The sequence below is a fragment of the Camelus dromedarius genome, chromosome 5, assembly GCF_036321535.1.
Source record: "Camelus dromedarius isolate mCamDro1 chromosome 5, mCamDro1.pat, whole genome shotgun sequence".
Classification (NCBI taxonomy): Eukaryota; Metazoa; Chordata; class Mammalia; order Artiodactyla; family Camelidae; genus Camelus; species Camelus dromedarius.
In genome coordinates this window covers 8,642,788-8,669,051 of record NC_087440.1, presented here as the reverse complement: position 1 = coordinate 8,669,051, position 26,264 = coordinate 8,642,788, and the positions used below count along the sequence as shown (strand labels likewise).

General features: G+C 35.3%; 1 protein-coding gene across 5 annotated transcripts in view; it reads right to left on the bottom strand.

Moving 5' to 3' along the window:
• Positions 1 to 2,214: 2,214 nt before the first annotated feature.
• SLTM (SAFB like transcription modulator) overlaps positions 2,215 to 26,264 on the bottom strand; it is a 41,085-nt gene continuing 17,035 nt past the window's right edge. For 3 of the 5 annotated variants that reach the window (XM_031452974.2, XM_031452976.2, XM_031452979.2), the window contains 16 exons: positions 20,563 to 20,590; positions 18,767 to 19,235; positions 18,099 to 18,148; positions 16,081 to 16,199; positions 14,073 to 14,222; positions 13,743 to 13,846; positions 13,478 to 13,644; positions 12,918 to 13,003; positions 12,551 to 12,714; positions 10,035 to 10,215; positions 9,183 to 9,307; positions 8,180 to 8,350; positions 7,442 to 7,756; positions 7,189 to 7,333; positions 5,173 to 5,333; positions 2,215 to 3,270 (listed from right to left, as the gene is read on the bottom strand). In XM_031452974.2, coding sequence (XP_031308834.1) covers positions 3,162 to 3,270; positions 5,173 to 5,333; positions 7,189 to 7,333; positions 7,442 to 7,756; positions 8,180 to 8,350; positions 9,183 to 9,307; positions 10,035 to 10,215; positions 12,551 to 12,714; positions 12,918 to 13,003; positions 13,478 to 13,644; positions 13,743 to 13,846; positions 14,073 to 14,222; positions 16,081 to 16,199; positions 18,099 to 18,148; positions 18,767 to 19,235; positions 20,563 to 20,590 — 2,544 coding nt within the window. In that variant the 3' untranslated portion in view covers positions 2,215 to 3,161. The remainder of the gene's footprint in view (positions 3,271 to 5,172; positions 5,334 to 7,188; positions 7,334 to 7,441; positions 7,757 to 8,179; positions 8,351 to 9,182; positions 9,308 to 10,034; positions 10,216 to 12,550; positions 12,715 to 12,917; positions 13,004 to 13,477; positions 13,645 to 13,742; positions 13,847 to 14,072; positions 14,223 to 16,080; positions 16,200 to 18,098; positions 18,149 to 18,766; positions 19,236 to 20,562; positions 20,591 to 26,264) is intronic. The other 2 variants (XM_031452975.2, XM_031452977.2) reach the window with 1 other exon arrangement.

Here is a 26,264-nt window from a genome sequence, read left to right as displayed (position 1 = left end):
AAAATGACATTTTCATGCAGACTTGAAGTATGATATGTGGATATCTAGAGGAAGGGCATCCCAGATCAAGGAATCAAGTGCAAAAGGCTGGACATGGGATGCTGTATTTAGGAAACAGGAAGAGGCAAGTGACAAGTGAGCAAGGAAAGTAGTTAAAGAAATGAGGTGAGAGAAACAGTGTACCTCCAAAGAGTTTGGATTTATTCCAAGGGATATGAAGTGGTATTTGAGAGAAAAGAGGTGTGGTGCTGTAGACATAAGATAAAGGTAACTGGTACATAATACATAGGTGAAAATCAACTGTATGGAACCTGTTAAGCCTGGTTGGAAGAGCTAAATGTTATAGAGAGAGAAAGAAGCTTATTTTGCAGGAAGCACTTAAGGATTTCAGGAAACAGTTTCTTTTAGGTAAAAATAAGCAGTATTTGTTGGCTGATGCAGTTTAAGTGATGTAGGAAAGAGAACTTTATGTATGGCAGCTTTACTGACTTCAAAGATAGTGACTAAATGTTTGTGAGGATTAGTTTATAGGCGGTAATGGAACATGTTAAATTTGCCATGCTTGAGAGGAATGCTAATTAAGCACTATTGGAGGTACTGCAAAAGATTCATCTGTAGATAAGGAGCTGAACTGGATGAAGTTTTTAAACAAAGAATGCAAAAGTAACTTGACATTTTTACAATAAGGATTCAGTAAGTATTTAATTGTTGGAACTGGCTTAAGTGTGGAGGAACTGAGTTAAGTGACAATATAGCCAAGGAATACAAATATAGGCAGAAAGGTTTCTAAATTTTTCTATGCATTTCTGAAGCTTTTATTTTTCTTTTACAATTATTTTTGGCGTGTATAGTCTCTTACTAGGACTGGCTCTTTCTTGAACCACTATAAGCTATTACTCCTAAATTACTGAAACCTCCATTTTGGTGAAACATGTTTTGATTGCTCACCAAGTATATGGAGAACAGCAAATTTTCTCCTTTCTCTTGGTTTTGAGGAATCCAGCTTCCTTTACAAAATCTCTTAAACTGGTTTTCACTTCTGATCCTTAGCCAGCCAGACCTCTACTAAGTGGTACCCCTGAACCTTGAGGGCTACTCCCAACCTCAAGGCCAAAATTTCAGAAGGTGGTTTTGTCAGGTTTTTTCAACTTGAAAATGCTAGACTATGGCAACCTGAAGAAAAAATAACTACATACTAGTCTTTGGACTGTTGTACCCTTCAATGTAGGTGTAGAAAAGATTAGAACAAATCCAACATCTAACTTTTTAAGAGGTTACTTCTCAGATCCCCATCTGAAAAATGGGTAGGACAGTTAATTGTTACTTATAGCCAGTAGGATTCTCTGAGTATTAGGCAAGCAAATGCACTCAAAATGCTTAGCACATTAAGTCATAGCAAATATTAGCAACTGTGTAATCCCTTGTGGTAAATAAGCAGAGCTCCACTCTACAAATAAGGAAAACAGGCGAGAAGTGACATAATGACCCAAAGTCAGAAAGAGGAAGAGCAGAAGTTAGTTCACTCCAACACAAACTGAGGTTTCTACTGTGCCATTCCATAAAGTGCAGGGCGAGGGAGAGGTGGGGAATGAGGAAGTGAAGAAGCAGACTCCCAAACACACACACACGACCTGCTCCCACAGTTAGGACTAGAAATGGCAGAAAAGGGTATGAAATCGAGATCAACACAAAAAGTGCCAGCTCCCCAAAGAGTCAAAGACCAGGGTACCCTAACTGCCCACAGCACTCAGAAGTCTGAGCCATCTTACAGGCACAGTTGTATCCACCCAGGGACATTTACAAGAACTTTGATAAAGACTCTTCAAATCAAAAGATGACCTCAGAGCAATCCCTTGTACCCATCATTTACTTCGTATGAGCATACAGACTGCTAAGTTTTCCAAGAATCTAGACCATCTGGGTTACTCATCACTGATTTATGTGAAGGAATAGGGGAGGCTTTAAGTGGTGGTATTTAGAATTTACCTTGAAGGGCTTTCCTGGAAAAGATGCCTTTAAAAAAAAAAAAGTCACAAGATTAGCGGTTAAGTCTCCAACACTTGAACAGAGTGTGCTGCCCAGCTACTGAGGTGAAGAGTTAAAGTTAAGGCTAATTTCCTTTAAAGCTCTAAACCTAGTCAATTACTTTGGGTTTAACTCCAGAAAGGGCTGGAGAACTTACACCTAAAAAGCTGGAAACAAAGACACATACACTTCCAAGTGTGGATTTTTATTTTCACAAAGAGACAACAATGCCTTCCCACATACAAATATTTACAAAACCCAACTGATTCACCAATCTGGAACCTGGGTTTTTTTCCACTTCTCAACATAGTTGGGAACATGGAAACATTAATACCCACACAATTCCCAGAGATGGAATTTATCCATCAAACAGTGCAGATTACCTAAAAGTGCACTTACCTGCACAACTCAGTCTAAAAACCTCAGTGATACAGACCTCATGGCCAAGGTTTCATTTATCTATTTGGTTTCATACCATGCAAACCTGAACAAGTGTGCTGCTACACTAAACTGAGAATTGGTTCTGATTTTACAATTAAAAAGGTTCTCAACGCTTTAGCAACTATACAGAATATGAAGGTTTATTTCAAAAAAGAGTACATTTTTTAAAACCAGGATACACAGATGCACTTAATGTAACAGTACCTTCTGCAAAAATAGGTTACATAATACTCAGAAATGCAAGGAACAATCTTATTCTCTAAAAATTAAACAGCAGACTGTTTAAGCCTTCAAAATGGAGGCCGAAAATGCTTGGTGACAAGAAGTAACTCTAGAGCCTGACACCACAGAGCTAATGCTGCAAATTAAACTACTACCACACACCTGCAAACTACTCTTTATATTCACACAGCGTTAAACAAAATGGTTTTGATTCCTATCTTTTCAAATGTGTCTTGGTGCTGCAAGAAAAAAAGTTGAATGATACACAAACTATTAAAAGTTACAACAGAACTATTTAAACATCTTCTCCAAAATTGAGAAAAGCAATCATGTTAAATTTTAAAAAATGAGAAAAAAAAGAAAAGTCTGACAGAACTCTCAAGCAAGTCAGAGGTCCTCTTCATAAGTAGTCAGTCAAGTAAAGTTTACAGACTTCAATAAATTATCTTGAAACCATGGCAGAGAGCTAATGTTCAAAATCTTCGTGGAGGTCCACCCTTAAATGGCTTAAATCCAGAGCCACTTCCTCTTGGCATGGAATTGCCACTGATTTGTACAATTCTATTAATTGGGGATGCATTACTGAAAAAGGTTTAAAAGAAAAAAAAGTCAGAGAACAGAAGAACAAATAATTACAGCTAACACCTACAAAATTATCATTTACCAGACACTGTTCTTTGTACTTTACCCACATTAATTTACTCCTTTCAACAGTCCTGTGAGGTATGTACCATCACTAACCTGATTTTACTGATGAAAAAACAGATTTGGAAGTTAAGTAATTTGCCCAAGATCACAATGGTGATCTGATAATAAATGGTAGAGTGAGGATTTCAACTTGGGCAGTCTCTCCCTCTGTAAGCGACTTAACGGTCAGTGCATGAACGGACTGGAGCAGTGGTTCTCAAACTGTGGTCCCCAGATCTACAGCATAAGCATCACGTTAGGAACTTGAACCTCTGAGCTAGAGGACATCACTCAAGAAATGTTTCTGTTAACTTCTTTTATACGTATAATGCAGTGTAGTAGATACAATTGAATGATACAGGTAAAAAGATCCACCCCAAGCCCCTGTAACAAATTTGAGAGAGAAAAATCTCATGGGGAAATGGTTTTAGTAGAATAAAACCAGATTATGAAAAAGTTTGGATGCCAGACTGAGGAATCTGGATTAGATCCTGTAACCTAGAAAAGCTGTCTATAGTTTTGGAGCAAGTAAATGGTGTAAGAAGACAGTCTCAACAGTTAAATTTAGAAATACTGTGAATAATAAAGGATGCAAAAGACTAACTGGGGAAGATCAGATAAAAGCTGAAATGAGAGAGAGGGTAAAGCTATTACAAATATATTTTTTTAAACTGAACTATATTTAGAAATTTATGCTAGGAATGAAGAGAGATAAAGATGAGGCCCATGTTTTCCCAGTCTGGGTGAATGAGAGGCACGGTGGCACTGGCACATTAGAAGAAACTGGAGACAACTGAAACATAAAGGTTTGAAATAGGAGAGGAATGAGTTTGCCTGTGACCTTGACTTTATGGAGACGTCTAGGCATTTACATGGAGCTCGCAACATACTGCATGGAGATCACAAAATAGAGCTAAAAATAAATAGTGTCTAAAATCCAACCATTTAAAGGAGCCAACAAAGTAAATCAAAAAGATACAAAGAATATTACGGTACATTAGAAAACAGAGGAATGTTTCAAAAAAGCAAAAGCAACAGTGCTTAACCACAAAGGAGTCTGAGAACTAAAAAATTAAAGGAATCTGAATTTATCAAGAAAAAAGGCATTGGTGACCTTCAAAAACCAAGGACAGAAAGAGTGATGAGGCTGTGCAGGCACAAGTATAATAAACACTTGAGTGTGACGGTACAAGCAACCAATGGAATGGTTACTCGGGTCATGGAGCCAAGCCACTGTCTCTTCTAAGACAGAGGAAAGGGAAAGAAAGATCATGGGGGAGAGAGAGGCCAAAGACTTGCCAGCTGAACAGCCACAATGGATGTTGGTGTGAAGAGAAAATAAAGCTCGTCTCTTAGCCTGTGAACAGGCTTTGGCATAAATATCCAAAAATGCTGCTAGAGTTATTTGAAATGGGAGAAAACAGAACATCCTTTCAGTTTCTTCTCCCTTTCTAGGAATTTTAGGAATGATAGACACTGAGCAAGAATATGGTTCCAACATGAAATTACTATCTATTACCAACTGGATTCTGACATACATGCCTGTATATATCCAGATCAGGATGCCAGAATGCCAATCAACTAACTTACAATGAGGAATATTAACTAACAAATTAACATCAGCTGCCCTGCATATAATCTCCTAGAGATTTTTAGTCAATATGTGGAAATATCTGGGCAGACCAAGGTTTGTTACTAGTTGCAATTCAATCTCTCATAAACTACAATGACCTTTAAGGAAAAGATAAAGGTTTGGTCACATGCTGGCAGAAAAGTCTTAAATGATTAACTACTTACCTTGTGTGCTGGGTTATCATGCCTGCTCCTGTCCGGCCATCACCCATTCGCCTCGCATCATGATAGCCAGGCCCTTGAGAAGGTGGACCATGCCATTCTTTCCTTGGTCCACTTGTGTCCCGTCCATGGCGTTCAACCACATGTCGTTCTTCAGGATAGTGCTAAAGAATAACACATTAAGAGAAAAGTCAGGACAGCCTCAGCCTCAGGCCAATTTACTTAACGCTGGTGTACTTTTAATGTCAGAAGCAAATTAATAAGATGCCTGAGAAGATGACAGAATGAATAATATGAAGACAGTTTCCATCTATTTTGAAGTGAGAAATTACTCAGGCTTCAGGGCAGGGTACGAGGGAAATGCTTCGGCACTGTTACTGCTATACCTTCTAGCACCCATGTACTTCCTGACCCTTGAGTCTATGTATAACGCCTGGACCTATATGAAGAAGACGTACAGGGAGGTCAAGCCCTGAAGACAAATCAGGGTGGAGTATATATCATCAACATGCAAACAGCGCAGAGGAACAGGAGCTCTCATCCTACTGTACACAGTACTAGCTAGTGCTACGCTCTTACAAGGTCTTACATCCATGACTGTGAAAGAAAAAAAAAGAGTAGTGAACATAAAGAAACAAAAGCAAGAAGATTTGAGGGAAAAAAGAGTCAAAAGTTATGATATTTAGACTGCAGAAAATAAAGCTGAAAGGGAACTACAGAGATACACTACCATCAGAACACCTTACAGACCAACATCACGAAAACCAAATTGCCAGGGGATGGACAGGCTCTCCTCCTCAGGACACATTTTATAAAAGGGTATCTGAATGCAGGGGGCTAGTCTATGAGACTGCCTTGAATTTTACTTTAAATGAGGTGATATACCTGGATTATGTACCAAGTCTTAGAAGTTCTATTCAGAGTAAATAGCTCAGTGAGCTGATATACTGAACATTTCTACTTATTAGAAACATTAACACTTATAAATGCCAGCAGGCCCAAATCTGTTCCACAGTGCTCTGCATGAAATGGAAAGCATATAGTGGTATTAAGCAGCATGCCAGGAAATTCAAACATTTTCTGGTAAAAAATGTTGCTCAAAACCTAATACGTATTCAAATGCAAAAGAGAATATTGGAGTATAATGCAGGTTGAAGGATGGATACACACACACACTTCAGAATTCTTTTCTGTGTGTTAATTTAAAGAGTATTCTATCTCTGCTGCTATCTCTGCATATGCCAGTATTTCACCAACAGAATGCTTTAAAAACAGTTAAAAGGTTTTTGTTCATTTGAATTGCTAAGAGATGTCCTCTGCCCAGGTTCATTAACTTACAAAATATTCAAGTCAATGAACTGTCACGGGAGTAAAAAGCAATTAAAAAATATAAAATATTCCGCTTGCCTACCTTTAGAGATGAAAGAACAAAAAAGAGACAAAAGTTTTATTTCAGTCTACACTTTAAGCTACTTAATGAAAGAGAAAAGGGAGAGTAATTTTTTTTTAAAGGAAAAAGTGAAAGGGAAACACAGTAGGGACCAAGTATTTTCCATCTGATTTGAAATCCTCAATTTCTTAAGAAAGAAATAAAATCAAACTCATCATTGGGAAGGCTCATCTACCAAAGACAATTCCCAAATTTCAGCAGAGAGTTAGTAAAAACAGAATTAGAATTTCAGGGCTGTCATCCATTCATGATGTATTCCAGTCAGATCATTATGTTGTACACCTTAAACTTACCTGAACAGTGCCTGCTGTACGTCTATTATATCTCAATAAAACTGGGGGGGGGGCAATTTCAGGGCTCGTATCCTACTTCTCTGGGCTATATGTTCAACTACTGACTGTAAAATACAAGAAGCATTAAGATCTTTTATAAGAAGCTAGTCTCCCAAGCATTCTAATCTAACTAAATTAGGTAGGCCACACCAAAATGATGCGATGGATATGACATGTCTCAGAAGTCCTCTAAATTTCTTTCTGAAGAGTTGACAATAAACCTTAATACGCATTTACCTGTGCTCCACTTCCCCGGTCTGCGATTACTCCCCTGTCTCCCTCTCTGTTTCCATAGCCTGAAGCATTACTGCGATTCCCAGGCGGAGCCCCTCTCACACTGTGCCCTGATACTTCTCTCCCAGATCGTTCTGGCCTTTCAACTCTGTTAAACGAAACACAGAAACACAATCAACACTCTACTACAACTTTTTTAAAAACCCAAATGCATCATATACCACCATCAGCCAGGCATTAGAAACTTCATAAATACCTTGTTTCCCGCTTATCAGTGGACATGCCTCCTTCGCTTTTCCAGGAGGTTGGTCTAGATGGATTGGGCCCTCCGTCTCGAGGATGTCTAGGGTGAGTGATATCAGGCCTGTCGTGAATGATCACCGTTCTCCTCTCGTCTCGTTCCCCTCTCACTTCTCGCCTGTCTGTTTCTCTAAGTTCGTTTCTTGGCGGTGGAGGCTCATTTCTTCTGGAATCACTGAAATTTTTGGGGTACCTTTCAAAACCTGGATCTTCTCTTCGTGTAGTAGGACGTGTTTTTTTCCCTTCACTTTGACCAACAAAACGTTCTCGCCTATTACCAAAACAAAGAACACAGGTCCTGAGACGTACTTACATTTAAACTGAGCTAAATGTCTGGCACGGATGCTGGTTTTTTGGTATCCAAGGGGAATTACATCAAACACTCGAGTCATACCAGCCTGAAGTGCTCTTTACTGTTCTTCACAACTGAGGCACATCCAAAGCTAACAGTACTCCCAATTAGTTTTTAAGATAAAGAAGATAAAGCCGAACTATTCGACCTTGTTATGGTGGCCTATTAAACTAATTCTGAATACTGTCACATTCCCATTAACAAAACCAAAAACCAAACATGATTTGTTCTCAACACACAGTTATAACCTGTACTTCTCAATTAAGATTTTAATAGAGAACCAAACTTATCGCTGGCAAGGCTCATATACCAAATACAACAATTTTCAACACATCTATTTACCTTTCAAAAGATGAAGACGGTATCGATGAACTCTCAGGAAACCTGCCCCGCTCTCGGTGATCAAAATCATTAAATCTATTCTGTTGGCGAGAGTAGTCAGAGCCATGGCCAAATCGTGCATCTGTATCTAGAGACAACTTTTTATTCTCGCTCCAGTAAGGATCATCTCGCCTTGAAGAGAAATATTTGCTCATTTATATAAATTAGTTTTACAGCAATCAAATAACATTTACTTGGAGTCATACATACCACATGCTAGGAACTGTGAATACAGAGCACTAATAAACTCAAGACAAAGCATTCTGTTATGAGAACAAGCTAGCAAAAAATTATTAAATTATGTTAAGTCATATAAGTGTTACAGGAATTTCACAAGACAGCTAAAAAATTATTTGTTTTAAAATTATTAAATGGAAAAGACAAATAAGATAAAATACTTGATACCATTTTATAATAAAATTCTAACCAGCAGTACACAACCTTTTCTGTTGCACTTAATTTTGGAAAGCTTAGAGAGGTTAAGACCCAACCATATTTCATTTATTCCACTTATTCCTCAGCACAATCAACTAAATCCCATAGCATTTATATTCAGAAAATTAAATGACTATATTATATTTTGAAGTCTATTAAGAACCATGAACGGAAACACACCACAGAATCTATTTTTAGTCTTCCCAAGTTTATGACTTCCATTTCTGTACACTATCCTATAAGAATTTTCAAAATGGGCCTGGGTTTGGGAAGCATGACTGAAACCTCCCATGTATTTCCAGCCATAATGGAAAAACATTTGGCATTAGGAAGGTAAGTAGGGAAGGAAGAGCAGACTCTTCTCCCTTGACAATGCATGGAGTCCAACCCGAGACTGCAATCGTTCCCATCCCTGTTGATCACGACTTTTTACTCCAGTGAGGGGCACTTGTACTTTCTAATTCTCCTGTTAGTCTTAGCTTGAATGAAGTAATACAGCAAGGAACTGTTGAAGAAAGCAAGCGACTACCTATGATCTACATCACGTGGGCGTTTCAAAGAATTCCTCTTTTCTTGTTCATAACGAAGCTGCTGCTGCTGCCTTCTCAGCTCCTCTCGTTCTCGAGCAATACGTTCAGCTTCCTTACGACGTTCCTTCACACAACACAGAAGGAAGAACCAACCAATGCAAAATGAAAACGTAAGTATATATGCAACCTTGTTGTAATCCTGTCATTAAGAAAGCATCATAGGCAAGCACCAGGCAAAACACATACCTCGGACAAATCAATAACAAATTTGACTCCGGTAATTGGCAATCTAGGCTATGACTACTGTTCTGCAACATTAAAATTAACACAGATTGGGTGGTGAAAGCTGGCAAGTACTTGGGAAGGTCAGATTTAATCATTTGTAACAAAAGCACCTAAAGGGAATTAGAAATAGAGTTCTTAATATGTATGAAGACTAAGTGCCTTAAAATCCTGGATGCAATTCTGCAAAGAGAGGCATTAATTCCTTCCAGCCTTGGGAAATCATTCCCATGAGAATTGTAAGGAAGTAGTTATTATTTTCTAAGAATGGGATAGTGACAGAGCCTGGATTACAACTACTCTGGACTCATAGTCCTATGCTCAGACTATTAGGCTGCCATGATATTGCAGAGCTCAAGTTATTACCAATTGGCTAGAACAAGGTCACTACTAAATGTATTTTTAACTAGCACCTAATTCACTATTATCTTTCAGGGATACTTAATATATGCTCATTAGCTGAACTCATCCTATAGAAGCTTTACAACAAGTAAAGCAAATTTTAGGGCAAAAATCACAGGGTTTGAAAAAGGTCAGTTATTTAAGATGAAAAGATTTTCTGACTGCACCTGTTCAATACGAATGCGTTCCCTTTCCAAGCGTTCGCGTTCCATCCTCTCTCTCTCTAGTTTTTGCCTTTCAATTTCTAGGCGCTCTCTCTCTCTCTGTAAGCGTTCCCGTTCTTCCCGTTCACGAATTATTCTAATGCGTTCTCGCTCTCGACGCTCTCTTTCTGCAATCTCTCTTCGTCTAACAAAAATCAGTATTTAGAAATACTTAAATTATGCTAGCACTGTGTGAAAGAGAATAGCTTTTGAATTTGTATTTTTCCTTGAGGTTGGCAATTTTAAACTTCAACTCATTCTAAGTAGTTTTAATGTAATTGGAAAGAGAACTCAAAATAAAACTTCAAACAAATTTCAATACTGTCACTTATTTATTAAAGACTATCAACTGAACAGCTTAATTTTATAGAGCAGTTGCCTCTAAGATGACTGCTGTTTAAATAAAATTCCCACTATAATAATAGCCCATTAATCAATCAACATTTTAAAAAGGAAAGATTCTACATATGTGAATTTACAAAACTACAATTTCCATTGTTTTTGACAGAAAAATTTCCAGAATCTAGGATATATTCTATCTCCTTAAACAAGGTAGAATTTACTTTTGATGACTTGGGATCATAACCATCAACATGAATTATGGCAAAATCTATATATAATAAACGGCTGCCCTCAAGACCTCTTTTGGAGTTTCACTAGTCTGTAACAGATGGCTCCAGGTAACATGCTTCTCTGAGTCAGAAGATAGTTCAAAAGTTTGCTGAACTAAATTAAACCCTGCATTAGACTTTTAACAGTGTTTTTATCATTTCCTCACTCTAAGGCACCCAGAATATTTTGTCTACCAGCATGTCTTCCCCTAGTACTGCCCCCATGCAAATCTGAAGGGCATTCTTAATTATCACAATGACTAAGGGGCTGTTACCAGCATTAGTGAGGGACCAAAGATTCTAAATTTCTTATGATGCACGGAACAGTCAGGACTGTCCTGCATAACAAAAAACCTGTCCAACACTCCTAATACCTTTTAAACGCCATAATGGACATTCATGTCGTTAAAACAAAACAAAATCACCTTTAGGAAAAAAAAATCTGACTCTAGAACTTAACCCATTTTTAATAAATGCTAAATTGGTTTGCTGTGACATAGTTTTACATACACTAAAATTTCCAGGAATGCAACTTGATATAGAGGGAAAATTATACTTTGAGAACTTCTCCAAGAGTTGGTTACCATTTCAGAAATCATAATGTCAACACCACTCTTGGTATTTGACTAACCAATACGACACACTGATAACAATCTGTGTTTGTAGCTGTCACATTCTCACTGAGTCTAGAGAGGAGTGCAAACAGCTGACTACTTCATTATGTCTTCTAGGGAGCCATGCCTGAACATTCGTATCTGGAATATATGCTTCATTATAAATTACTTTTATTTCTCCCCTATATTAGAGTTAAGGTATTATATTGATATTTTGGAAATTATTTTATAGGTAGGCATATTATATATTAATTTCATTTCAGAATAGTAAAGAAGGTACAGCAACTTTCTTTTATATAAAAGGGATGCTGGTCTGGTAGGTTTGAGAATTGATGCTCTAATAACTCTCTCTCCTCCCAACATGTTGTCATCTAAACAGGAAGCTAAGCATATTGAGACTTCAGCAAAAAAATGGAAAACAGATTCTGAGTAATGCAAGGATGATTTCCTTTTAGTATAACGTGTGGCAATCATAGTATTATTTAAGTTGCTAGAAGTATCTCTGGTAGTTCCAAACAATCTTGTGAATGAATAGATGAAATTCCATGATGAGTGACCATTTGACAATATAGGTTAATATTTGGAAATTCATACTATAAAGAATATTTCAAGAATATTTTAAGTGTCAACCAAAAATCAATAATGAAAGCAAACAGGCACTCATGAGATATTGCCACTAAAAATATGAATGTTTTGTTTTGTTCTCAATTTGTTTTAAAGAGAATGCCTGCGCTGGGACAGAGCTTGAACACAGTAATCTTCCTTCACTTGGGCTCTAATTCAAAGTACAATGGATTTTTCCTATGTCAGCATACTATTTGATCACTGTAGCTTACACTACCTTATCACAGAATCAATTTTTCCTTTAATGTTATGTTTTTTATGGCGGCAGCTTTGGAGTAGAGGAAAGAGCATTGGACTTGGAGTCAGAAGACTTGGGTCTGAGTCCCGACTCTGCCACTCATTAGCCATGTGGCGTTGGAAGAGTCATTTAGCCTCTCTGGGCCTCCATTTTTTTCAAATACATAACGGACATAACTAACTTTACAGAGCTGTCAAGATACAGATAATAGAAAGATGTATTATAACTTGTAAAATGCTATCCAAACTTAAGAAATCATTACGTTTTACTGCAGTTCTTAAAAGTGAGAAACATCTTTCTACAACAATACAGTTTCCTACAAATCTGATTTATAACTAGTGTTACAGATGTACCTATAGTTACAGACAGGTATAAAACAGAATCTTTTCCTACCTTCGAAGTTCCATTGCTCGTCGCAATCTTTCAAAACGAACTAAATGTTCTCTCAATCTTTGTTCCTTCATCTTTTCAAAAGGCAAGATGTCTTTCCTCCTATAGTCTTTGTCCCTTTTTTTATCTAAGCTAGCTCTCTCCTTTTCCTTGCTTCTTCCATGAATCTATAAGAAAAAAATTATAATAGGACTAGATGTTAAAATAATTTTGTTTTTCAAATTGAGCTGGTCATTTAAGAAGTTTAAATGAGTAATGACATTCCTCTTTTCTTAGATTTTCTAGTGTGGAAGTATGTAAAAATGGTCACAGAGATACTGAATTATCTTCTTTTGGAAACAGGTGGAAAATATCCCTCTCAGAGACTTACTTTCTCATATCTTCCCCTTCTTGATGGTCTACAATGATCCCCTTTAGTTTGGTCTAGTATTACCATATGTCCTGGACTCTTTGAACCTAGGAGAAAAAAAAATTAGATAAGCAAATGTCTAAAAATGTTTCATTAAAAGATAAAATAAATATAATATAAAATGTTGACTTCTTAGACAACCAGATATTCACAAACCAATACATGAAATAAAAAATGTATTCTATAAGAACTTAAATGTAAAGTTTTTAGAGCTCAGTCTATAGCCATAAATACTTTCAGTGATACCAAAAGATCAATTAAACAGCTATTAATCAACGACCATTTTCAGTCAGCCCAGATTTAATAGTAAATAGGTTGAGCTGGAAGAAGATATCTGTTTCCTAAGAGTGGAAAAGGAGAAGACCATCAGTCCTATTAGAGCTCCTTTTCTACCACAGCGACATCTAATAATGAAGTGGAAATGTTTATCTGGACTGAGATACCAAGTTCCCCCTTCCACAGTAAAAATTAAGCTGTAGGACACATAAGAAAGGGATTAAGAAGAAAGATATATAGCATACTTATTCGTTTCTTTTCTTCACTTTTTTTAATCGATTCTGAAGTTTGGCCACTTGATCCATTATCATTCTTCTCATCTTTACCTTCCATTTTCTTAGTATCCTTGCTTTCTTTTTTATCAGCTTTCTCAGATGACCTTTTCTCTTCTTTTTTGACTGAGGCTTGTGTCCTGACCGTACCACCCCACACAAGAAAACAACAGAATCAGAACCACTTCATCAATGTACCAAAAAAGCCCAGGTACTTATTAAAAAAATAAATCCTTACTTGCTACTTCTATCACTCATATTTTTTTTGTCTCCAGAACTTCTTGAACTACTTTTCTCATCATTTTCTTTCTTCAGTTCTTTCTTAGAAGGATCACCTTTAACCTGAAAGGTTTAAATAGAAAAAAATATGTAAGTTTCCAAGTTACATTTTAGTGTTTATAAAAAGTATGTTGATGATAGGAAATTTGGAAAACAGAAGTAAAAAAACAAAAATGAATAAAAATAAAAATCATTCCTAATTCTACTTCCTACCAGTGTAACATCTTTAAACTGAGAATTACTAGCCCTCAAAGTAACCTCCCTTTTATTAACAGTTAGGCAAGCTTACTTTTTCAACAGATATTAGCTGTCCATGCAGCTCAGTGCGATGAAGATGTGCAATACATCTGGACACCTCTGTGCTTGAAGACATAGTTACAATGCCATAGCACTTTGCTCCAGGACTTCGAGCATTTGTAACTACCTTTGCACTCAGAACCTGTAAAATGAGACTATACTTCAGAAAGTTTTATAACTTTACAACTACAACTTTACAACATATCTACAAAATATCTAGATATTTACAACATATCTATGGAACTTTACAATGGAGACTATTCAAATTAAAGCATGTGTTCAGGATATACAAATTCAGGATAAAGGATACATTGATGATCTATATAATTGTTTCATATTCTTGCAATCACCATCTACCTTGCCTACTTAGTAAAATTCAGGGGAACAATTTAAAGGGTCAAAGCGCAATTTAACCTAGTTTTAGTTTCTTCATTTTTTTTTTTCAAATACATCATCAAAATACAAGCATTCCCATCAATGAAGTAATGGTACAATTAATGAAAGCAAAGAAACAATATACTCAATTAGATTTGAGCCAAAGTCTCCCTATCAAAGACCCACCCTGAATCTCTTAAAGATAGAAAAAAAAAAAAAAACTGTAAGTGCCCAAAAAATGTCTAGATAAGTGTTAACACTTTTCTATGAGTCACTGTAAGAAACTTTAAAAAATAAAGAATTTGCATGTAAAAAGGCAGCCTTGAAAATGTACTCTAAAAACACACTTTCCATCTATGTACTTTTAAAATATGTATCAATAAAAAAAATGACACTTTCAATTCTATAACATGAACAGCTGCAAGAGACAACACAGGGATGGGTGAGTGAAAAGAAAAGGTAGAGAGAACAACCTAGTGCTGAACAAATACTACACAGACGTCATGTCACGAAGAGGTACACAGGAGTTTAGGAGGTTGTATGGCGTGGCTGGCTGAAAACTATCAAACTATGTTAACCCCGGGAAGGGCTGACTCACCCCAACAGCAATTTAATTTTAAGCCCAAGATCCTTGTTGTATGTGCATTAGTATTCGTATACAGTTTTAGTCCTAATAAATGCCATCGAAATACTATTTTTATAGCTCTAACAGAACCAAAAATATATCACAGCTGATCATGAGACTACAATTCTCAGTGTTCTGTCTGTGGCTCCTACAAGAACTTCCTTAATGCTGAGGCAACTCTCTAATTAGAAGGAAAAAAAACAGCTCCTAAAATAAACAAGATTTTTGTAACATTCATTAATGGCTATTTGCTAATACTTGAAAGCCTACCATGTGCACACAAAGTATAATAGGTAAGATCCCTGCTATCAAAGAGCTTACCCCACAGTAGGTTACATATGATGTGTATCGAAAACTAAAATGTAAGGTAGAAAGCAGTGAGTGCCCTATGGGATGCAGATCAATTGCAATTTAATTCAACAGCTATTAACAGAATATTCAATTCATTATTGACTATTCTTCTCTTCCATTAGGTGTCCCCTTATATGCCAGAGAAACTTCTGATGAACCAACCAGAGTAAAAGCCTCTCTTTTTGCTCTCTTGGCACCCTGCACTCATCCTTCACATCAAAACTTCTGATTAAGTCTATCTTAACAGTTTTACATTTTTCTCCACCGCTCTACTGGAATCTGTACGATGACAGGGACTACATCCATTTTGTAGTCAAATTCTATTGCCTAATATTAGTCTACCTATGTTTTCCGGATGACCAGATCAGTCTCAGCAATTCTAGTTCCTAGAAAAACTATGATGAATTTAACAAATGAAACTCAGTCCTTGATTTAAATGGGCTCAAAATATGAACTCTTAATACAAAGATCCCCAGGGCTCAGAGTGAGATTATATGATGAAACTCACCATTACCACAGAACTCAATAATTATGCCTGTAACAGTCCTGAGAGAGTTAAAAAATTAGATTTTATTTATACTGTTTTGAATACAACCCTTGTTTAAAATGGAGATACTACAAAGACGGTTAAAAAGGTAAAAAGAAGTACCTTTCCGTATTTGCCAAAGAGGTTCTTCAAATCAGCAGCTTTGGTATTAGAAGAAAGTCCACTAACCCAGATATTTTTAGTTGAGCTTCCACTGCTACCACTAGTACTACTTGTACTTCCTAGAACAGATTTAACATCAGAAGTTTAAGTATACAAAATTACTAGGGCCATATTCTTCCAAAATTACAAAACCCTCTTGTTTAATTCTGATAGTACAAAGTGCAAGAGGGAAAAATCAAAGCAAAAGATAAACTGTTTTCAAGAATTTAAATACTTAATAACAAACACTAATCAACCAGTACATCTTCATTCTCTATTAGAGAAAGGGTAAGAGAAAATGGAAATTATATGTTGCTAGATAACTCTGGATTTAACAAAAATCAATCTTCTAAAACAAATCAATGACAAAAATAAGATTAGAGACCTCAAAATCTTTTAGAAGGTAAATGGTTATATGAATTGTTTCTGTACTATTTCCACAAAGTCTAGTTCCATACAGATAGATGCCATTTCTTAAAGTACAGGCCTACACACCCTTCATACAATACAATACAATACAATCACCCTTCAGTGCTTTTCTTCAAATGTGCTGTTATAAAACAGGAATTTTCATTTGTTTGACTTTATTTGGAAAACAATCCCTACCCACGTTAAGAGAAATAGTACATAAACAAATAAAAGTAAAAATGTTTAAAACTTCAAGTTATTATATGCAGAAAGAGTAAAATGTTCTCTGCTTTAAAAAATTACATGCCACAAGTTTTAGCTGAAAAACTACTGTCAGTGTGCTTACGAGGAGACAACACATGCCTGACTCAAATATTTTAAATATTAATGACTGCTGCATTCTATTCTTAAGAAACATACTTACCAAGGATCTGTTTTATCTCATGAAATGTTAACTACAAGTCTGTGTATCTTTTTTATTCTACCAGTAACATTTGGGCCCACATACTTCTCCAATTACAGGAAAAACATTTTTAATGATAGGAAAAACTTAACATTTAGTTAAGACTACAGTAAGTTTCTAAATTTAAAGGATAACAATTTATTATATCTTATCCATTAACCAAAATTGCAAGAGACGTAGGTAATGCAATTAATTGTCAATTACTAAGTCAATCACTAAAATTTCTAATCATGAAAATATATCAACAAAATATACTAAACCACAGAGGACACATAATATTCCTTTTTTTTTAGGCACTCAAGAGGCATTTTAGGAATCTACAGTACCTAAATGGTATTATTTTCCCTTAAAGTGATTTTTTAAAAAGAATATAAGACATATTTTTCAAATATACAGCGTATACAAGACAAAACTAAAGCGTATGGCCATGAGATAACCAGAGACTTCCCAGTAACAAAAAGAAATCAAATATTACACCTTTAAGCTTACAGAAATTTAAAATAAAACTACTTCCCTACTTAAGACTCTCATCAACCTAAAATAAGTCAATTAGGAAGTAAATTCTGAAGAATTAAAATGCTAATAATTGGCTATGTTAATAGAAGTGTGCCCTGATTTAAAGAATGAAAAAAAGTAGAACCAAATGGTAGAAACTGAATTTCTTTCAAATATTCAGCTCCAGAAATATACAGAAATATTATAGCACATTTCCTACTAGACCGAACAGGGAAAAGATAGTGGTAGTATGTAGGGGTTATAAGAGACTGCAATCAAAAATAAAATACTTCTGAAATTATAATGTAAGAAAATGAAATACCTATTATATGAATATTCTATACAGTTGCTCAGAACACAATGTAAAAAAACACACATCAGATTTTTAGCAAACTCATACCAGTCTACAAATTAAGTAATTAAGAGAGTAATGCTTCAAGTACACTGAGAGTTTGCCGTAATCTAACTCCACTGCTTACACAAAGGCCATCCAAAATTTTTAGTATGTCAATTTTCAAGGACTAAATGTCAAAGGAAATACCAGGCAATTATTACTTTTTAATAAAAATATGCAATTTACCACTGAAATAAATAGGAAAAAAAAATCCATTACCTTTGTCATCTTTGGATGATGTCTTGCTGTCTTTAGATTCCTTTGAAGAGCTAAAGAAGCAAATCACCAGAAGAAAATTGAAAACAAAAAAACCAAAAAAACCCAAAAATCGAACAGCTTGATATTGACTGCATTTCAAACTAGTGCTATTCAAACAGATTAACAATTCCAAAGGCCTAGATTAGGTTATTTGAACAAATGATTCCCTTAGGATTCTTGCACTGATTTTCCCCAAGATGCCTGAAGATCTAGATTTTCTGACAATTCTATTCAGTGGTTTTATGGCCATCTTCTCCAGATTTCAGGACTGGGACTTGACTTCATTTTGTGTTCTTAGGACTGATAGTTGTTCATTAACCATCATCACAAGGATTTTTAAAAATAAAACACAAAAAAATTGTCAATTTGAAAAAAAAAACAAAAAAAAAAAACAAAAAAAAAACCAAATATATGCTGACAATTCGACAATGCAATCAGTAGGACACACTGCATATTATGAAGATTCTTGAAATTTTTTTTAAAAGTAACTTATGACGGTCAAAAATATTATAGGCAGGATCATAAGTACTAATTACTGTACATGGTCTTGAAGCCACCCCCTTAATGTAGAGCGATCTTATTGAATGCTGGAATTCAGTATCGTAAAGAACTGACATAGAAAAACAAACCTCTTTGCTTGACCAGAGGCCCCAGTAGACGAGGGCCCTTTCTTCAAAGTATCCTTTTCTTTGTCTCCAGATTCTGCTTTCTTAGAACCTTCTCTGGCTTCCTTCTCGACAGGATCCCCCTTCACGCAGTCTTCCTTCTTACCATCTTTATGGTTCGCATTCATCTCATAATCCTTGCTTTCCTTCTCCGGACTCTGTGCAATGGCGTCCTGCCCATCTTTTGGCTTACTTGCTTCAGAATCTGTAATTTTCACATTTTTACCTGTTTCTAGGAGGTCATCACCATCAAAATCCAGAGTGATGGCATCTTCAGCCTGGATTGTGACCGAGATGTTGTCATCCTCAGCTTCTTTCACAGTCGCATTAGCTTCCATCTCTTCATGAGCTGTGTGATCAGCCTCAGCTAGGTTCCCTTCTGAAGGAAGAGGTTTAGATACTTCTTGTGTACCATCACCAGAACCTGCTATATCTAAGAGGATTTAACAGGAATAAATATGGCAAAACAAGAAGTTTAAACAATTTCATATTCATAAGCTAGAATAGGACCTAGAAAATATAAAGCCAGTTATTAGCACTGATGGGAAGGTTAGGAAGAAAAACACAAGGGTATTAACTAACATAAACAATCCTTTACCCAGGATCACTTATTCTTCATGGAAAAAATGATCTCTACATACAAATACCAAACAACGGAAGTGAGGAAATGGTTCCGTCCTGAGGATACCAGTTCTTCATTTCTGATTATAAGTTAATGGCATATGGAAGATTTTTTTCCTCCATGAGATAGTGACAAGTGTGCAGATTTGTTATTCAATGTTCGAATGATCTTGGGATTTAACCCTTGTGACCTTCGGAACTCCCACGGTGATGTCTTGAAAGGTCACAGTCTGAGGATATCAATCAGTCTTCAAAGTATTCAGGGCCTCATCTTTTTCGCTCTTCTTATTCAATTCTTGGGTAGTCCAGAATCATGGAAAACCGCTACAGGAGGCTCCAAAGATGGCCTGCTCCATAAGGTTTAGGAAATTGGCTATATCCAGTCTTCATCCTGTCCAGTCAGTCCTGCAGTTACCATTTTCAAAGATGTCTTGCATTCTCCCGAAATAGAAAGGCTTCGGGCATCTGAGATTTTCAGTTGGTAGCTTTACTTCATCATTGCTTCCAAGTTTTGAATTCTGCCTTGCTTAGAACCCTGTTCCATGTCCTTTCTAGTCCAAAGTAGAAAATCCTTTGACTTCTTTCCAAGAACTCTTCCATAACCTCATACTGACCACATGTATTGCTACTGATGTCCCTGTAATTATATTGAACGAGACAGCTCTCCTAAACTACCATATAACTGTCAGAAGACCGAACGAAAATTTTTTTAAGTAGCAAATAGTCTCCCAGTCACCTAACATTTTTAGGACTAGCTGCAAAATTACTTGTTACATATTAGGACTCGAATAAGCACGTATGAGTTACTGCAGTGCCAGATTTAAGGATGTAATCAACTTACCGTATGCTAGAAATTATTTTTAAAAATAAAATTTAAATTGGGTTAAATAAAAAATGGCATTGTCCACTACAGTAACTGATATGTACCATTAAGTAAGAATATGTCTTAAAGTGTTAAAAAGAAAATTAAAACCAATTGAAAAATAAAATTAAGATGCTAACTTAATTCACTAAATTGATAAATTTGAAAATAAACTCATTTTAAAAAATAAGATTTCAAATAAGAAATGCTTTACTCTCACTAATTTAGTTTTTCTAAATGTCACCAATTTTTAAACTCTACTTAGCATCAAACATACCTTTCTCATTTTCTTCTTCCTCACCATCCTGAAATTCAAAAAATAATCAAATGTAAAATGAATTCACTTAAAACTGGATTTCAGTAATAGTACAAAATCTATCAGGTTAAACTGTCCTATAATATAATAATATTAGAGTCACCTATCACTAACAAATATAGGATATTCTAATCAGAACCAAAACACATTTACAGAAATTTGGCACGTCTTGTATACATGATTTTAGACAAGAAAACAGGCAAGACTGTCAATGATTAGATAAATAACTAACTGAATTACTTAGTTTCAGTATTCAAAACTAGTTTATACAACCCAAATCTTACTCATATCAAAGAAATACCAATAAAAAGCCTGACCTGATTACTTTCTATGACACAGTTCAAAGGCATTCTTAGGGCACACTATTCAAAACATAAGACATACACTTTCAAGGGCCTGAATGCATATTAATAAACAAAACAAACAAAACACACTCCCTTTTTAGGCATCTCAGAAGTAAGAAGGATGACTACAAGAGTAGTTTCAAATTCTTCATTCCTTTTTATCTTTTTTCATCTGTTAAAAATGAATTCATAAGCTGTCACACATACACTGGTCAGCCACTTTAAAAATGATACTTCTGCTATAGGTAATCAAAGCATGTAACTGACAAATTTGTTTTAAATGACTGATTTTAATTTTTAAATATGTGACATTTTAATTTTAAAATATGTGACATCACCTAATCTAAAACTGAGCACATGCTGGCTTGAAAACAGAAATACTGGAAAGCAAAACATTTTTATTTACCCTACACCCAGCAAATACTGCAAAAATTACTTACTTATAGCAAGATCAAATCAACATTTCCCGAAATTAAAGATCATAATAAGCAAAGTAATATGGATTATAATCTCAGTATTAAAAAAATTAAGGAATGTTTTAATTTATAACTTTAAAAATAAAAGCTGAGTAGAAGTAGATCATTTTTAGTCAAGTTGGTGTCAATCTACTACTACATACAAAGTATTATAGAACAGTGGTTCTCGAACTTAGAGTCTGTATCAGAATCCCTTGGAGGGCTTGTGAAAACATAGATTGCTGAGCACCAACCCCAGAGTTTCTGATTCAGGTCTGGAGTAGGGCCTGGGAATTTGCATCTCTAACAGTTTCCAGGTGATACTGATGCTGTTGGTACAGGGATGACACATTTAAGAACTGCTGCCTTAGAGTGACAGCCTAACAGTGAAATTAGACTTAAAGCAAAATTTAACTGTAAACAAAACTTTAAATGGCATATTTATAATACAATTTTAGATTCATATAAAAGCATGCATGCCTTAAAAACATCAAATATTTTACCATATACTCAAAATTATATTTGGATAACAAACATATTTCTAAGAAATCATTTTAAATGATTTTTCAATTTTAAATTAACATATAAGTGCCTCAATTAAGGAATGACCAATTGTTTTACACACTAAAGTAACATGAAGGAAACTGAAAACACTGAAACAATTAAGCCACAAGTTTAGGGAATAAAATAGTCTAAAATAGATTACTGGTTGACAGCAATATGAATCCTATTATTACATAAATCCATTACATTGTGCTCTATCTCCCAACTGTTGTACATTCATATGTGCAACATTTAGAAAGGAAAGAAAAATGGGTGGAGTGGCAGGCAGTGGCATCAATAAAAGTATGAGTTATGCTGGAACTACTAGTATCTTTTTCTTCCAAACCCTCTTTCAGTTTGGTAATTTATCTTATAGAGGGATAAATAAACTGGAATATCTTAACTTTTACCTAAAAGCAGAATAAAGAGGGGAGGATATAGCTCAAGTGGTAGAGTGCATGTTTAGCATGCACAAGATCTTGGGTTCAATCACCAGTACCTCCATAAAAAAAAAAAACTAATAAATAAACAGACCTAATGACATTCCCCCCAAAGTAAAATATAATATATTTGTTTTTAGAAAAGCAGAATAAAGGAACCTAAAGACTGCAACTTGCCTCTCCTTTGTCTACCTGAGATGCAAAGGCAAACCATTTCCAAGTTATTCTGATTTAGAAATGCAATACTGATAGGTTTGAGAGAAAAAAATGACCAAAGTATTTGCTATCGCAAAAAGTAAAATTTATAGGGGTGAGGTGGGTATAGCTCAGCCACACAGTACACATTTAGCATGCATGAGGTCCTGGGTTCAATCCTCAGTACCTCCCTTAAAAAAAAATAAAATAAAAAATTTGAAAACATTATGATGTAAAAAAACAAAATCCTTTCTGCTGCACTTCCTGCCAATTAGAAATATTTTCTAGCTGCTAAAGTAACTGGTAAGGTTTGCCGTACTTTGCTCAAGAGTTTTTAGATATTTAGCCTAATGATTCAACAGGTCTTCTGAAGGATTTCATAACTTTAGTTTCTCAAAATAGTGGTAACACTAGCTTTATTACTTAAATGCCCATAAGAAAAGAGTCTGACCCAGTTTCTAGAAAAAAGACTGATTACAATGGGGTTGAGGCACAAAAACAACTAGAGTTAGTAGAAAAGATGAGCCACATACCAGTGCGTATTTGTGTTATTGTTCAGTGTGTGCACTAACCATAGCACTACTAAGGTTGAACCATTCCTCCCTGGTTTAACCCCAGTAGTTAATAAAAACAAACCATTAAATATGAGAAAGACATTGGGAAATTTTCCCTGTATATGATATATACGCACAGACATGACATGTACCTTATTTGTAAATGATTTTCCCCCACTGAAAACAGATTTTTTTTTCAGAATGATAAATAAGTAACAACAATGTACGCATCCTTTAAAATTAACTTTTAAGTTTATCTTGAAAAAATATAATATTTCATGTATGAAAATGAAGCAAAAGCTCTACTATGCTCGTGTTATCTTTGTAATGGGATCTACAGCCCTAGTCAAATGCCAAAATTCATACAGGAAGCGTCTCTATTTTTATTTCATCATAGCAGCCATAGTAGCAATGACTAGTGAGAAATAAATATAAGCCTAAGACTTATATTTCAGTTAACAAAGCGTTTACTATATACCCATCCTGTTATGTTCCCCTAGTTCAACTTTGTGATACATGTACATATGTGTGCTAAGTAAGAAGACCTCTTCTGAAGGCCTCTGTTACCTTGACTTTTATGTAAACACTGCACTCAATCTGACTAATTTAAACTAAACCTCAAAATAACCCTAAGCCATTAACTGCGTGCTATCTATCTCACAGTAGGCAAAAGACCGTGGGAAATACAAAATACCTGGCACATAACAAGCATTCAATAAATATTTGTTGAATGAATTTACCGAATAAATGTAGTGTAAGACACTGCTGTCTTTGGTGGAGGGAGTGAACTAACTGCTCATTTTTATGTAGGCAGAGGGTTTAACCGCAGAGGGCTTAACCGCAGCGCTGTGTTAAGTACAATGGAATTCAGAAAACAACATTTACTAGTGTGGAGTTTAGTGAAAAGAATACCAGACTAGGCATCTTTACCACTAAATTTCACTCTGTGGTATTGTCATCTACCTAGGTGAATATAACTACAAAATAGAGATAACATATGACATAGGATATGTAGGATTAAATGAGATAATGGACATAAAAAGCAAAGCACTATATAACAAAGAGATATTAGAGAAAGCTTTATGGATGAGACAGATTTAAATTTGACTTTCAGAGGTATATAGACTTCATACAACAAAGAAGGGGAAGGCCCTTCAAGTTAATGAAATATTAGGGGCAAAGGCAAACAGAAAAAAGAATATACATGATATAGTCATAGAAGATTGACAAGATGAAGACTAAATTTTTAAGAATTAAAGCATTAGCAAATATAAACATTCTTCAGAAAAATTTCAAAAAATTCTCAAGTAATTGATATCTTCAAACCACTAGTAAAACAATACTACAAGTAAGCACTAATTTCGTATATATAGTATGTGCCAGCACGTATGATTAATCTTTCTGTCAATTTAGCAGGTAGGAATTACAATGTTCATTTTACAGACACAGAAATTGGCTAAGAGAATGTGCCCACAGTCACAATATTGTAAGTAACTAATAGAAGTAGAATGTGAACCAAATTCTATCTGGTATGACAAACTGCCTAGAGGCTAACACCTAAAATCTAAAGATTTAAACTTCAAGTCAAAGCCTGAAGACTGGCTTTGAATAAATATATCCCTACACAAATTTATTACCTATTTGCTTATATTTTTAAAAACAAGTTATAAAAGGGTAAATCTTGAATTTCAGAAAATTCACCAACCAGGGGATAGGTGAAGGGGACTTTTCTGAGTTTATCTTGTCTTGCAGATTTGACTTTGAAACCATGTAAATATTTTAAATAATTATAAAATTAAATTTAAATTTCTAACTTTTTATTTTAATAATTATAGGCTCCCAAGAAATGACAGATTAAATTTTTCAAAAAAGCAGTATCTAATTATTGAAGATAAAATGAAACAAGTCAACCTAAATATATATTAGTTGGTGATCATTTAGAATGACTAGTTTAAAACACAGTGATCTGTTCATTCCAGAGGGCTACATCCTTAGGAAAGATATAACTGGGGGTGGGTTTGGGGGGGGGGGTGGAATATCTTCAATTATTTTCAGAAATCACACTAGGGGTGGTGGTAGTATTATCATTCTAGGACTACCATATGTATACTGTGAGATAAAGGAAGTAATTAACTTAGAAGTAAGTATCCCTATGAACTCAAAACCTATTTTATCTTAAAAATAAAAACCAACAAAAACAAACCAACAGCACACATTCTCTAGCACTGTACACTAAAAAGGCCTAGAAAACATGAACAATCCAGTGGCAATGAGTACCACCACCACCACCAACATTGCTGACTCGAAAATATCATTTACCACTAAAAAGAAAAAATGGCTATTTACAGGCCTGGAGCAGGAAATGTAACATCTTAACCAGAAAGCAAGGAAGCAAAGACTACCGGGATCATGCTGAAAGGACTCAAAAGCCAACCTGAAGAGGTTCTTACTCACTACAGATGGGACAATCTGAGCATTAATAAGGATAATAATTACAATGGACTAAAATATATTAAATGTATTTAAATCCACAAGTTCAAAAGGAAACTAAGGGAGAAAAAGGAAAAATTAAAAACTCATTAGTCACTATGAAAATGCTTATGAACCAGCTCATTATTTTGAAAATTGGTTAAAAAGAAGAAAAAAAAATCAAACACAGATGCTGGCTTTCCTTTGTACATGGCACCACAGAGTAAACAAATAGTAGATGAGGAGAAGTTTCTCTTTTTAGGAACATTCCAGCTAATAAACGAAGAAAAAAATGACAGAATTGGAATATCACCACTTTGATTTCCCTAATTAATTAATGCGGTATGGATCACCAAAGATTGGTACCATTACCAAGAGGATACAATCAGACATTACGTGTATTGAATGGAAGAATAGCACACTTCCTATGCACGAGTTGTACATTTTGGGAGAATAGGGGTGGGGGCGCAGGAATCAGAGAGCAATCCTCTATCTGATAACCAACTTACCAAATTACAGGAAATACAGTAACAGAGGAACATGTTGAATGACTCCACAGGAATGTAATCAGCAAAATCTAGACTTTGGAAGCTCTACAGCAGGAGTTGGCAAAAACTATGCCAGATGCTCTTTTTGTGAATATTTTTATTGAAACAGCCACAT